The sequence below is a fragment of the Callithrix jacchus genome, chromosome 2 (genome assembly GCF_049354715.1).
Source record: "Callithrix jacchus isolate 240 chromosome 2, calJac240_pri, whole genome shotgun sequence".
NCBI classification, from domain to species: domain Eukaryota; kingdom Metazoa; phylum Chordata; class Mammalia; order Primates; family Cebidae; genus Callithrix; species Callithrix jacchus.
In genome coordinates this window covers 166,578,873-166,591,136 of record NC_133503.1, presented here as the reverse complement: position 1 = coordinate 166,591,136, position 12,264 = coordinate 166,578,873, and the positions used below count along the sequence as shown (strand labels likewise).

General features: G+C 34.2%; 1 protein-coding gene across 7 annotated transcripts in view; it reads right to left on the bottom strand.

Annotated features, from left to right (window-relative positions):
* RICTOR (RPTOR independent companion of MTOR complex 2) overlaps positions 1–12,264 on the bottom strand; it is a 133,529-nt gene that overhangs the window by 27,762 nt on the left and 93,503 nt on the right. For all 7 annotated transcript variants that reach the window (XR_013532330.1, XM_035291643.3, XM_078365551.1 and 4 more), the window contains 8 exons: positions 11,886–11,953; positions 9,754–9,821; positions 7,074–7,156; positions 4,104–4,191; positions 3,495–3,585; positions 3,324–3,390; positions 2,797–2,877; positions 623–723 (listed from right to left, as the gene is read on the bottom strand). Coding sequence is in view for 6 of the 7 variants with exons in the window: in XM_035291643.3 (XP_035147534.1) it covers positions 623–723; positions 2,797–2,877; positions 3,324–3,390; positions 3,495–3,585; positions 4,104–4,191; positions 7,074–7,156; positions 9,754–9,821; positions 11,886–11,953 (647 nt within the window). In the remaining variant the exon portion in view is untranslated. The remainder of the gene's footprint in view (positions 1–622; positions 724–2,796; positions 2,878–3,323; positions 3,391–3,494; positions 3,586–4,103; positions 4,192–7,073; positions 7,157–9,753; positions 9,822–11,885; positions 11,954–12,264) is intronic.

Below are 12,264 nucleotides of genomic sequence, written 5' to 3'. Positions count from 1 at the left end.
GAGCCAGAACTGCTGCTCACAACATAAAGGAGTCCAAAAAACTCTCAGCTAACATTTTTTAGTAATATGATATCCTATGTCCCTGTCTACAAACATGCTGGAAAAAAGTGATTTTATTAGACAATTAGTATTTTGTACCCTAAAACACAAATTATTATTGTTAGAACTATTGATTTTTCTCTTCTTTTTGAGACGGAGTTTTGCTCTTGTTACCCAGGTGGGAGTGCAATGGCACATTCTCGGCTCACTGCAACCTCCATCTTCTGGGTTCAAACGATTCTCCTGTCTCAGCCTCCCAAGTAGCTGGGATTACAGGCATGTGCCACTATGCCCGGCTAATTTTTTTTGTATTTAGTAGAGACGGGGTTTCACTACGTTGGCCAGGATGGTCTCAATATCTTGACCTCGTGATCCACCCACCTCGGCCTCCCAAAGTGCTGGCATTACAGGCGTGAGCCACCGCACCCGGCCCTAGAACTACTGAATTTCCATTTAGCAAATTCCCTGAAAGAATTTCCCAGCATAATCTATCCATACTATTTTTTTTAAAAAAGAAGAAAAGGTAATCTAATTCAATATTAAATATGTCAAACAAAAGCTCTGCTAAAGCTCTGATACTTACAGTCTCTTTTCCTTTGGGATATCAAAGGATGCAGCCATATTCATTAGGGTTGGCAAACAGTGTAAATGATGGCTATGTGAATGAGGAAGAATTGTGTTTGCCTAAAATGAAGCATAACATTTTACATTAGTTTTCAGCAGTAGAAATATTTTATGTTACAGATTACCTATACATATAATGCTGTATTCAAGACTATTACAAATTCTGAAGCTTTACTCATAAAATTAACTTATTTTCCCCAATACATGCTTATTTATATTTTTATCATATCTATAATACTTCCAACAAGAATGAAATATAAAGATATATTATATTAATATAACCATTAAGTTTCAAAGATTCTTTATTATAATATTATGGTTTTTAAGTGGCACCCAAATTAAACTTAATTCTTAAATGACCAGAAGGGATTATATGTCAAAACATTATAGGACTCAACTTATGTTTAAAATACATTTAAAATGCTAGATGTCATATCTAAATTTATGAGTTGGCTTAAGTTTTAAAAACTACTTTCTCGGCCGGGCGCGGTGGCTCAAGCCTGTAATCCCAGCACTTTGGGAGGCCGAGGTGGGTGGATCACGAGGTCATGAGATCAAGACCATCCTGGTCAAAATGGTGAAACCCCGTCTCTACTACAGATACAAAAAATTAGCTGGGCAGGGTGGCGCGTGCCTGTAATCCCAGCTACTTGGGAGGCTGAGGAAGGAGAATTGCCTGAACCGAGGAAGCGGACGTTGCGGTGAGCCGAGATTGCGCCATTGCACTCCAGCCTGGGTAACAAGAGTGAAACTCCGTCTCAAAAAAAAAACTACTTTCTCAAAATAGGTTTGTCCCGTATGCCATAATATTGAAAATAGGAAATATTAATTTCTACTTTCCAAACAAAAACCCCACCACCCAACCAGCTATCAATGAAGACAAGAACATCAACCAAATGTGAAAGATAGAAAATGTAAGAATAATAAGCAATGAACTAACGCTGTCATACTAAAAATAACCAGTGTTTTTATTTCAAGAGAATTATGGAGTTCTGGGTATGGGGGAACGGAAAAAAAATGAAATTTATAGAGATTCCTTCATATAAAAGCAAATAATTCTGAATATTGGTATTCTTACAGGAAATGATATCTTAAGAATTAAAAGACAAATAATCAGACTTGAAAGCCTCTGACTATATATTAATTCTTTCACAGATGGACCAAACAAAACAACAAAACAAACAAAAGAACAGAGCAAGCAGCTAAATAATTCACTGATTTAAAAAAGACAGTTAAATTAAATTCTGCTTAATGCTCTTTACCTAACTCACATAGCCCAGCTGCTATGAGGGGAGAAAAAAGGGTGAGGAGGAGGAAAAGAGATCAAGAAAGAAAAACAAAAACTATCTGCTAAAAATAGCAAGCTGCAACATAATTTCAAAAGATGTGCCACAGAATCAATTCTTCCTTAATCAGTTTTAAATGATTCTTTTTCTTTTGTATTTTACTAACTAGTAAGTAATCTAAAAATATAAATTCCTACCTTGCAAACTATCAGGGTTCCCTCACTGATTGATTTGCTGAGAGTAAAGAATTGTCAAATAACTTCCCTATCTCCTAGTTTCCAAAAGTTACTGTAATCATAAAATCATGGTGAAAACAAAAACAAAAAACCATCTTCTGAACCTCAAACTACAAGTTTATGGAAAACACTATAATGTTCAACCAAGACTATATTTAAAGTTTCTGCACAAGGCTTCTAAAATTCAAGCACTACTGTGTATCAAGTACATTCTCAGCAGACTGAAGTGGTATCCATAGTTTTGCAATTTCTTGCTTCTTAGCAAGTCTTTCTGAAATCAATTAAGATTTACAGGACAAATATATGAACTTTCAAAGTGAGTGTAAAAATCAAAATTTCAGAATTTTGTATGTTGTATATTTATTCCATTTATAAAACAATCAAAATATGTACGTGTATGTGTGTGTGTGTGTGTGTGTGTGTGTGCACGTGTGCATGTATGTATCTATCTCAGGATACAGTACCAAGGGCTTTTTGTAATGCAAAGATAAACATTCATAAAAAATGCAAATGTACTATTTGAGCTAATACAAAGCAACACTATTAAAATGACCTGTTTTATAAATTCAAACAAAGACATGAAACATATAATCAGAAGTTGCTAAACTTACCATATGTAAAAGCTCTCCTAAAAGGATGGTAGCTCTAACTGAGATATGATCATCACTGTTCGTTATCACTTCAACTAGGCCCTTTGAAAATAAAAAGATAACATCATTGTTGCAAAATAATACATCTGAATACACTTGTGCATCAGATATATTTTTTACTCTAAAAGAATTTTTTTTTTTTTTGAGACAGAGTCTCACTCTGTTGCCTAGGCTCAAGTGCAATGGCAAGATCTCAGCTAAGTGTAATTAATCTCTGCCTCCCAGGTTCAAAAGATTCTCATGTGTCAGCCTCCTGAGTAGTGGGGACTATAGGCATGCACCACCATGCCTGGCTGATTTTTCTATTTTTAGTCAAGATAGGGTTTCACTATGTTGGCTAGGCTGGTCTTGAACTCCTGGCCTCAAGTGATCCGCCTGTCTTGGCTTCCCAAAGTGTTGGGTTACAGGCATGAGCCACCGCGCCTGGACTGAAAGATCTGTTAGAGAAAATAAACAAAATGGAATAAAGTAAGGTTTATAAGTCTTACCTCTAAAAGTCCATTACGAATAAATGCAGAAAGTATCAGTGCCAAATAATTATCCATGAGATCTGGCCTGGAAAAAACAGCACAGAAACGTTTTGAATAAAGTTTTATAGATTACACAGTCTAACATTAAAACTCTAATTCTAATAAACTGAAACCTTTTTTATATTCTACCTGGATCTGGCACGATGAGGAAGAATAGTTTTTGCCTCAGCTGCCACAAAGCCATCTGAAAGCCTCCAACTGTCCTGGAACCTCCCTGGATCTAAAATAGTTAAAATTAGGTAGGGAAAATATTAGGTATCACCAAAACATTTCAGGTAAGTTTAGAACCATCAGCTAGCCAGGCTAGAAAATAACTTTTAAAAGTGCTGGTTAAATACCATACATTCAAAAAGATACAGACAAAAACTATTTATGTAACTATACACAGATCTAATCTTCATTTTGGGACATCGGGACTTTAAGTCATTTGGCTCAAATAACGTGAGAATGAGATAATCTGAGGAATACACAGGTTTCTTACTGTTTTCTCTCTTCCTCTGTTGGCCCATTCCTATTAATTTAATTGCTCTAAAAGCCAAGTTGATAAATAAGAAACCAAAATTTCTTAGTCTTAAGAATTTATTTGCTGTTTTATTTTTGTATTAATTTCCTGCCACAATTATGAAGCAAGAAAAGAAAATGATATTCAATATTTAGTAATTCTCCTTTTAGGAACTTTGTCTCCATTAAATAAAAATTACAATATATGAAAAGATGCAAATGTACTTAAATACTTACCTACACTTAGTAGTGCTTCTATAAACTCCTCAGTCACAACAGGTAGAGGAAGACGAAAGATATCATAAAGCACTTCAAGTAGACCTCGCTAAATTAGCAAACAAATAGACTTCATTTTTATGAAATATTTTAAGATTTTTAAATGTTCCATTCACATAATTTTAAAAATGAAAAACAGAACTATTAATACACCTGCCACCTAACAACATTTTTGTCAATAATGGACCATATATACAATGGTGGTTCCCTAAGCTTATGATGAAGCTGAAAAATTCCTATCGCCTAGTGACACTGAAGCAGTCATAATGTCATAGGGTAGTATTACTCAACTGTTTGTGGTGATGTTGGAGTAAACAACCCACTGCACTGCCAGTTAAAGTATTATATATAGAATTATGTACAATTACATACTACTTGATAATGATCAAAGTGACTATGTTACTGGTTTACCAATTTACTATACTATACTTTTTACCATTATCTTAAGAGTGTGCTCCTACACTTAAAAAAAAAAAAGCACTTTGGGAAACCAAGGTGGGAGGATTGCTTGAGGCCAGAATTTCAAGACCAGCAATATGGTGAAATCCCATCTCAATAAAAAATTTTAAAATTCGCTGGGTGTGGTGACACGTTACTGTAGTCCTAGCTACTCAGGAGTCTGGGGCAAAAGGATGACTTGAGCCCAGGAGTTTAGGGATGCAATGAGCTATGATCATGCCACTGCACTCTAGCATGGGTGACAGAGCAAGAACTTGCCTCTTTAAAAAAAAAAAAGGTTAATTATAAAACAGCCACAGACAGGTATTCCATAAGAAGACATGGCTATCACAGGGGATGACAGCTTCATTCATGGTATTGCCCCTGGAGACTTTCCAGCGGGACAAGGTATGGAGGTGGAAGACAGTGATACTGACCCTATGCAGGCCTAGACTAATGTGTGTGTTTGTGTTTTTGTTTTTAACAAAAAAGTTTAAAAACTAAAACAATTTAAAAACAGAAAAATCTTATAGAATAAGGATATAAAAACAAAATTTTTTTGTACACCTCTACATGTTTGTGTTTTAAGCCAAATATCATTGTAAAACAGCCAAAAGTTTAAAACATTTGAAAGTTATAATGTAAAAAGGTTATAATAAGCTAAAGTTAATTATTTTTGAAGAAATTTTAGTAAATTAAGTGTAATCCAAGTGTACACACAAGTCAGTAAAGTCTACAGTAGTGTATAAAGTCATGTTCTAGGTCTTAATATTCACTCACTTCTCACGCACTGACTCATTCGGAGTTACTACTCGTCCCATAAGCTCCACGCATGTAAGTAACCTATACAGGTGTTGCATTTTTAATCTGTAATATAATACAGTATTACTGTATTTTTATTGGACCTTTCTGTGTATAGTAGTTTAGATACACGAACTCTACTGTGTTACAACTGCCCATAGTACTCAGTACATGCTATTCAGGTTCGTAGCTTAGAAGCAATAGGCTATACTATATAACCTAGGTGTGTAGTGTAGTAGGCTATACCATCTAGGTCTGTGTAAGTGTACTCTAGGATGTTCACAGGATGAAATCGTCTAACAGTGAGTTTCCTAGAACATATTCCTGTTACTAACCAATGTATGATTAAATCGTATTTTAAAACTGTATCAGACCGATAGTACAGAAGAGATAACTGAATGCTTACTACTACATAAATCACTTAATCTAGTCTTTTACTGAATGCTTACTACTACATAGATCATTTAATCTAGTCTTTAAATTTTTCACTAATTGCGCATATGAAGAAACAGACTTAAAAGCAATTTCCCAAGGTCATGGAGCTAAAATAAAAAAATAAATAAAATGAGAGGGATAAACCCCAGTTGGTCAGACTCCAAAGAACATGTTCTTTTTCCACCTATAGAGTAATAAGTTGAATTATCTCAACAGTTTGAACCTGCTTACAGATCTTTCCATTTATAATATATCCTTCCATTTCCATTATCTAAATACTTTTTATTTCACATTTAAACAAGGCACACCTGGCTAATATTTTCTAATAATATTTTTCAGTTCCAGGTTTGGTTTATATAAGGAAGGGCAAAAGGAAGAAACAAAATTAAATAAAAACATTTAAGGAGAAAGAAAAAAAAAATCGTTTTAAGAATTAATTCTCTTTTCCTCCAAATTCAACTGTATAATACAAGTTCTTACAAATAATTTTAAAATACATCTAATAAATAAAGACAGAAATATTAACAACTCCATTTAATAAAAACCACCATTGTCAAAATAAAATCTCTCCACATGTAATAAAACATAAATTAGAAGGCATAACTAAATGCATTTACTTTTTGTTAAATGTAATCTGTAGTGCTTGAACCCTTTACAGTGAGAATGCTCTTGTGTGTTGTTTACATTGTTTTAATGAATAAAGTATAATTAAGTTCATATTTTCATCTCAATTTTTTTTTTGTTTCTTGTTTTTTTGAGGTGGAGTTTCACTCGTTGCCCAGGCTGGAGTGCAATGGCACAATTTCGGCTCAATGTAACCTCCACCTCCTGAGTTCAAGTGATTCTCCTGCCTCAGCCTCCTGAGTAGCTGGTATTACAGGTGCCCACCACCACGCCTGACTGATTTTTTTGTATTTTTAGTACGGACGAGGTTTTACCATATTGAGGAAGCTGGTCTTAAACTCCTGATCCACCTGTCTTGGCCTCCCAAAGTGCTGGGGTTACAGGCATGAGCCACCGTGCCTGGCCTCAACTCAATTTTTAATACAGCCATCATTCCTAACAACGGCAATATTTTAAATGATTCCTACTATATTTAGGGTTTAACTAAGTAGTACATATTTACTCGTATATTTTGACATACATTAGCAACTAATGAGGAAAAAGCATCACCTGAAATAATTTTTTTTATGTAATTAATTCCCAGGAATTAATTTAAGGTCCAGGAATGAAACAATCTTAATAACTTTTACCTACCCTTATTTCCATATTTGGTATGCAAAGTACTCCTATTAGAGACTGGATCCCAGAGTTTCCAGGTTTACATAAATTAATAATACCTAAAGAGTATAGAAAGAAAAAAAAATCACTGACTTGAGTTTCAAAAAAAATTTCTATAGCAATGTATAATATAAAACCTATGATATTTTTCTAAGCAAAACTATATAATATGATACTATTTGGCTCTCATAAAAGCTATTACATAACTAAAATGTATTTCAAGCATTCTCTGTATTTCTCTATCGATTAGAGACTACAAATAATTTCATCACTTAAATTCCACCTTCAGTATCTGTTTCATATCCAAAAAGTTCATGAGTCTGACTGCCTGATTAACACTTCTCTGGGAGTAAGAATATGGAAGAGAATAAGACAATGGTTTGTCCTACCTCTTTTATGCTCCTCACTTTCAAGTGAAAAAATCTGCTTGGCATTTATTATTTAAGAGTTCAATTCTAAAATATATTGAATGCACAGATGAGTACAAGCAACAGACTTCAAATAAATAATATGGTTCAAAATTTTTAAGTTACAGAGTTCTAAGTTCAATAATTTTTAACATAATAAAACCATGTCACAAAAGATGTATGAATAGCCAATAAACACAAACAAAATGCTCAATATCATTAGTCATCAGGGAAATGCAAATTATATTAATAACAAGAAACCAAAACATACCTACTAGAATAGCTAAAGTCAAAGACCTACAACACCAAATACTGACAAGGATACAGAACAACAGGGACTCACATACCCTGATGATGGGAATATAGAACAGTCTAAGTATTTTGGGAGAAAGTCTGGTAGTTTCTCATGGACATAAACATGCATCCACTCTCTGACCCAGCAATTCCATTTAGGTATTTACTCAAGAGAAATGAAAACTCAGGTCTACAAAAAAAGCTTGTACAGTATTGCTCAAAGAAGCTTTATCTTTGATAAAGGAGCTTTGAATAGTCAAAACTACAAACAGGTCAAATGTTCCTTAACAGGAGGAAGGCTAAAAACAACAATAACAACAACAAAAACTGGTATGTTCATTGAATTAAATACTACCCAGCACAAAAAGGGAACATATTACTGATAGATACAATAACATAAATGAGTATCAAAATCATTATGTCAAGTGAAAGAAGACTTACATAAAAGCCTTTATATCAGTATGATTCCACCAATATTAAGTTTCAGAATAGGCAGAACTAATCTATCAAAATAATAATAGTGGTTCCTTCCTGGGGATACAGAGTCAAAAACTGACTAGGAAAGAGTATAAGAGAACTTTCTGGGGCGATGATAATGTTCTATATATTGAAAAGCATTTGAATGACAAAGGTGTAAGCATTTGTCAAAACACATCTAACAGTAGACTAATGATGTGTGCATTTCACTGTATGTAAATTTTACCTCAAATCTCTCTCCCCAAAGCAAACAAATCAGGACCATAAACAAACATCTAATTCTAGTTAACAGTGTGCATGCTACACTGTTCAGGAGTGAAGAGGACTACTGTCTGAAACTTCCTTTCAGATATATTAGAATAACGGACTGATGAACGCCTAGGGGGATGGACACATGGACAGATATATAATGCAGCAAATACAGTAAAATCTAGGTGGAAATATATGGGTGTTCACTGTACAGTTTTTTCGGTTTTTCTGTATGTTTCAAATTTTTCATGACATGTTAGGGAAAACATTCTTTAAAAAGTCTTACGGGACTCCAAAGTTCCCTGTACTTCTAGCTAAGCACATGTATATTTATGAACAGTCTATAAGTTCTCTTTAGATTCAAGATCAAAATTCAAATTAAAACACACTAGGTAAACTTGCTTCAAGTATCAAAATAGTATTTCTCAAATTTTGATGTTTGATAGTAGCTTGAGAAATTCCGGATTAAGAAATAGTCTCAAAAGATCGTACTTTGTGCTAATATGGACAACAGGCTGTTGCATCTCATTAAAAATGTGTTCTAAAAGGTCATTTTTCAATCAGTTACTTGTAACTAGAAATACATTACAGAAGTAACATTACAAGTACACAAAAGTTTATTTAACTTATAAACAGTACTACAGAAAATAAATATTTAGGAAGTTATTTCCATGAGACAAAGGCTTTCAAGGTTCTAACTTACAATGCTGATACTTCTCTTCTTACTTCAATAGAAAGGGAGAAGACTCCCACCCCTCTATGTTTCTTTTTTTTTTTTGTCACCCAGACTAGAGTAACGGTGACGTGATCACGGCTCAATGCAACTTCCACCTCCTGGGTTAAAGCTATTCTCCTGCCTCAGCCTCCTGAGTAGTTGGGATTAGAGGAACCTGCCGCCACACCTGGCTAATTTTTGTATTTTTAGTAGAGGCAGGGTTTCACCACGTTGGCCAGGCTGGTCTCGAACTCCTGACCTCAGGTGACCCACCTGGCTTGACCTCTGAAAGTGCTGGGATTACATGTGTAAGCCACCGCACCTGGCCATACTCCTTTAAGTTTCTGATGATGAATCAGTATAAAAAGGCTCCAGGAGAAATTGGTTCTAATAATAGCATATAAAGTAAGACTAGATTAACATCTAAATTAGATGCTACAATAACAATTTCACATTCAAAAAAGCAGTCTAGTTTTTCTTCTTGGATGTTACAAAGCAATGTAGAGTAACCTACCTGCCCATGATCGGAATGTTGCTATGATTCCCATTTTACTGGCTAGAAATCGTGCTTCTCTGTCTTCTCTGTTGCGGGGCGAGGGAGAAGCAGGGGGCAGAATCGATGAAATAAAATGTTAAAACGAGTTTTTTCCTACTATTAAATCATAATAAGAGCTATCATTAATGTTTAAACACTTACACATAAAAATAAAAAACATTAAAAAACACAAAGACCAGATCTACACTAAGGCAAATTAGCCAACTATGAACTGACTTTAAACTTAAAATTTACAACATTTTAGTAATAAATTCTACTTTTCTACTCAGTTCTATATTCCTGCTCTCTCTGAAAACTATTCTTTGATAAGATTTAATTAAGCATTATTAAGTCTGATTAATAAGCATCTATGGTACTAGGCTGCCCCTTAGCAAAGAAAATTAACACATAAACCTCTTAATTTTAATCACACACACTCTTTACTTCAAAATTCTTGATCTAAACTTATTTGAACGTTTCCAACATGCAAGTTCAACAACCTATATAGGCACTGAAATGTTATGAAATAACTATATATTAACATCGCTAGCTCCTTTCTTCCTTGACAACTGTGTACCCAACTGTATCCATTATTCCTTTCTAAATAATAGTTATGACAATTAATTAAGCAATTGAATTTTTATATCTGTTAAGCATTTTTCATGGTTGGCTTATGGCCAGTTTCAATACTTAATAGCAACTTTGTGTCTATTTATGTCACTCCAACCGCCATGTCTATCCTGCCCATTGTCCCTTTTTTCCTGTACCACCTTTTTTTTTCTTTCTTACTTAAATTCTTAATGGTTGTGAGCATACAGAAAATTACAGAACTGGGAAAAACAGCAACAAAAAGTAGAGGAAATAAAGAGGAATGACAGAAAATCAAATTAGGTATATTAGTGAGCAATTAGCCTAGAAAAGTGAATTGAAAAGCTCAAAGAAAAAGACTAAGCTGCCGGGCGTGGTGGCTCAAGCCTATAATCCCAGCACTTTGGGAGGCCAAGGCGGGTGGATCATGAGGTCAAGAGATCGACACCATCCTGGTCAACATGGTGAAACCCCATCTCTACTAAAAATACAAAAAATTAGCTGGGCATGGTGGCGCGTGCCTGTAATCCCAGCTACTCAGGAGGCTGAGGCAGGAGAATTGCCTGAACCCAGGAGGCGGAGGTTGTGGTGAGCCGAGATCGCGCCATTGCACTCCAGCCTGGGACAAGAGTGAAACTCCATCTTAAAAAAAAAAAAAAAACCAGAATATCTGTATCTCCAAAGAAGCCAAGAAAGGGCCTTATAAATTCCAATTCATAGCTAAAGTTTGCAAGAATAAGTCTGAGAAGTCTTTGAGCACATCTACTTTATCTCTTAGCTCAAAGTAGATCGTGTTATGTTAGGGTATGATAATGAGTTCACAGTGATAGATGTGACTGAAGGTATGAAATCACTATTTTTAACTTGGGGGAAAAATGAAAAACAATAAAATCATTCCCCTGGCAATGTTCCAAAATGTAGTGAGGAATTAAAAAACCTATACTATGTATCACAATAAGTTTACGCCTGCAATAAAGTCTACCAGAAAAACACTAGATAGCATATTTAATGGAATTGTGTCATTTGCAAAATCGTTGCAGAGTGCTTTATTTGATCCTTAAATTATCTCCATATACCTAGTGAATATGTGCCCTTCTCTCTAAAAACACTCTGAAAATTATACTGTCCCATTTCTAGATAACAATATTTATTCTACTCGTTTATTTCTGTATTAACCTTAATGTCAGAACTCAACATATTACATCATTCTGCTGACTCAGCAAGTTAACTCTTCATTCTACTACCCACTGTTACTTCTTTCTTTTAGTTTTTTAAATGTAGTTATGCTAAAATATATACAATACGAAAACAACAACCTTGGTTTCTTAGTCTACCATATATTTTTTTGAGGTTTCTCAAAACTTTAAATTTTTTAAACCACGATAAATTATGAGATAAATATAACATAATTCTATAAAATAGAAAATTTATTTAAATTCACATTTCTCTGGCAGTAGAAGCAATCACAAACCTAAAAGCTTTATACATTCTCTTAAAAATTATTAGGAACCAATTTTACTTACTTGAGCTGTCCTTCAGCTGTATCTGGACTATGTCTGTAGTGAAAATCAGTATAGGGTGCTAAAATTCTCTAATTTAAAAAAAAAACAAAGAAGAAAACAATCTTTATTTTAAAATGCATCCTTCCTATAACAAGCTACAATGCATTCCATTTCTCTCTATCTTTAATGGGTTTACTGCTTGAGGGACTTATTTGTTCTAACTCATCATGGAGGAATATGTTGGGTGATTTTTTTTAATGTACAAATTGAAGTTTTGAACATTTAAACTGAGGTTTAACATGTATCTAAAACAGTGATTTGCTCAAACTAAGCACACTCATGTAACTAGCACTTGATAAAGAAAACATTATTGGCATCCTCAAAGCTCTATTACACCTTT